General features: G+C 38.5%; 1 protein-coding gene across 1 annotated transcript; it reads left to right on the plus strand.

The window, feature by feature from the left end:
• The first annotated feature begins 653 nt into the window (after positions 1-653).
• On the plus strand, positions 654-1,798 carry TAAR2 (trace amine associated receptor 2). The gene is given in 4 exon segments (XM_010141802.1): positions 654-1,086; positions 1,089-1,208; positions 1,211-1,530; positions 1,532-1,798. Coding segments are annotated over 4 exon segments (1,140 nt in total).
• Positions 1,799-2,571: the final 773 nt, after the last annotated feature.

Genomic DNA, 2,571 nt, shown 5'->3' on the forward strand with positions numbered 1-2,571 from the left:
AGGGAAAGAAATGAATGTTTCCTATCACAGCAATTTTACAGTCAATTTCCATCAGACGTATTCATTGCTAGTACTTCATAATCCACAGCAGGTGAGTTTAGCAGCATAAATAATCTGGAAAAGGGTTTTGGCAGCTGATTTGTGACTCTTAAGAAGAGCATTTAGGTGAATAGTTCATTAACTGAAACCTCCAAGAACGCTGAGGTATGTCAGCTCACATAACATTTGTTCTATCAAAAAAAGGTCAACATTACAAGATAGAAGAGAGAAATAAAACCTACATAGTATTTACAGACTGAAGGGACTCAAGAGATTTCTTTGTCTATGCATCATTTTCTTCGAACATTGTAAAATTAATTACTAAGATTATGATGTATATAAAATATAAGAACCATATTTTACAAAATGCCCCAGATACAATAGAATGCACAGAATAAAATTGATGTTATCATATAATGTAATTAATTTACACGGTAATTAAGTTTTCTTTCAACTGTTTGTTTCTAAATATTACCTGCAATGAATTTTATAATAGCTTCCAGTTATCAGATTTCATGTACCACTTCAGAAGAATAATGGGTTGCATTCAGTCCCTATTTAAGCCAAGAGAAAGTTTTCCTCTGATTTACTGCATTTCACTTACAATTGATGTCATGCTCTTGACTTTATTTTGGATTCTCATGTTAGGATTTAGACTCTCTCGGAAACTTGTGAAAACTAAATCTGCCCAGGGAACAGCATCTCCAATAGAAAAGTCTAACAAAGGCTTGATTATGCTTTTTCTGAATATCTCGAGGGATTTGACTGATTGCTCTGAGTTTGGAAATAAATCCTGTCCTGAGAGCTTCAGCTCAGCAGCAGTATGAGGGGTAACGCACCTATTCATAACAGCAGCCTTCATTCTCACCATCTCAGGGAACCTGGCCATAACTGTTTCCATCTTGTACTTCAAGCAGCTTCACTCTCCAACCAGTTTCCTCATCCTATCCATGGCCATCACGGATTTCCTCCTGCGCTTTGCCATTATGCCCTACAGCATGGTGAGGTCTGTGGAGAACTGCTGGTACTTTGGGATGATGTTCTGCAAAGTTTCGACCTGATGCTCTGCTTAGCTTCCATTTTCTGTCTTTGTTCCATTGCCGTGGATCGGTTTTATGCAATCTGCCACCCCCTGCACTACGCCAGCACCGTGAGTGTCACAGCCATAAAACAGTAGCAACGTGCCGATCAGCGCCCGCTGCTTTTGCTTTTGGGGTGCTCTTCTCAGAAGCTCATGCTTCTGGAATTGAGGGCTATGAAATGCTGGTTAAATGCTTGAGCTTGCATCCTATCATGTTCAACAAACCGTGGGGGGCTGTTTTATTTACGGTTGGTTTATTTGCTCCTGCTTGTATTATGATAGGCATTTATGTTAAAATTTTTAGAGTCTCCCAGAGGCACACATGTGAGCTGAGCCAGGCACACAGGCACACAAGAAGTGATAAGAAAAATGAGTTTTCTAAGAATAAAGATAGGAAATCCGCCAAGACTTTTGAGTATAGTTATTCTGGGTTTTTTTATATGCTCGTTTCCTTGTTTTTTCACAATATTAACTGATCTGTTTTTAAATTTCTCTACTCCTTTACCTTTGTTTGATGCTCTAAACTGGTTTGGGTACTTAAATTCTTTCTATAATCCATTAATATATAGCTTTTTCTATCCATGGTTTTGGAAAACATTTAAATATATCTTAAAAGGGAAAATATGTAACCCACATTTCCGTACAATAAAACTTTTACCTGAAGATCTGTCAGAGTAATTCATAGATTCTACTACTGACAGCAGCTCTAGAAATTAAGAAACAGTGGGTTACTGGATGCTCATGGTTCAGTAAAAGCCTGAAATGTGGGATATGAATTTTATGAGTCCATGCTGTAGAAGTATCTCACCAAGTATTTCTTCAATAAAATCAGACTCATTTTATATGATAGTTGTTTACTGCTTGTGTTCCTAATGCCTTCATAGTGTTTCTGAAGTTTAAGTCATTCTAGAATTTCTTAATCGTGGGGTTTTTTTTAATTTCAGAAGTTATTTACATACAGTCCATAAACTCAATAGTTCACCTACTCTTGTATGCCTGCAGCTAATCTTTCTTGAGGCTGACCACTGATAATCTCCTAAACTAAACACATCCCAAGCTAAGAGGATGACAGTCTTTGTCACCCGTTTGTGACAGGGGCATTAGCAGATGTATAGAGTCTGCTGTTATTCCCAAGGAAATAGAATTTCAATCTAATTTTGGCTTGAAGTCGATCTTTTCCCCTGAAAACAATAGAAACAGGTTTTCTGCCCCTATCGTCTGTGTGCTTTGCACTTGGGGAGTAGTCAGGAACTCTCACATTCAGCTATGTGCTTGTCCTTTCTTTGTTTTGACATCGAGCTCCCTATGTTATAAAATATACTTGCTACCAGCCCACCCCATATTCACCCACCACACTTTCACACTGAACTGAAGCCCCTAACTGAGGTCCTTGCCGTGCTGAGCAACCTCTGAAGCCAGTAAGAGTCACTGCCAGGGTTCGCATCAGTTAC

This window comes from Buceros rhinoceros, unplaced genomic scaffold (assembly GCF_000710305.1).
Source record: "Buceros rhinoceros silvestris isolate BGI_N320 unplaced genomic scaffold, ASM71030v1 scaffold14700, whole genome shotgun sequence".
NCBI lineage: Eukaryota > Metazoa > Chordata > Aves > Bucerotiformes > Bucerotidae > Buceros > Buceros rhinoceros.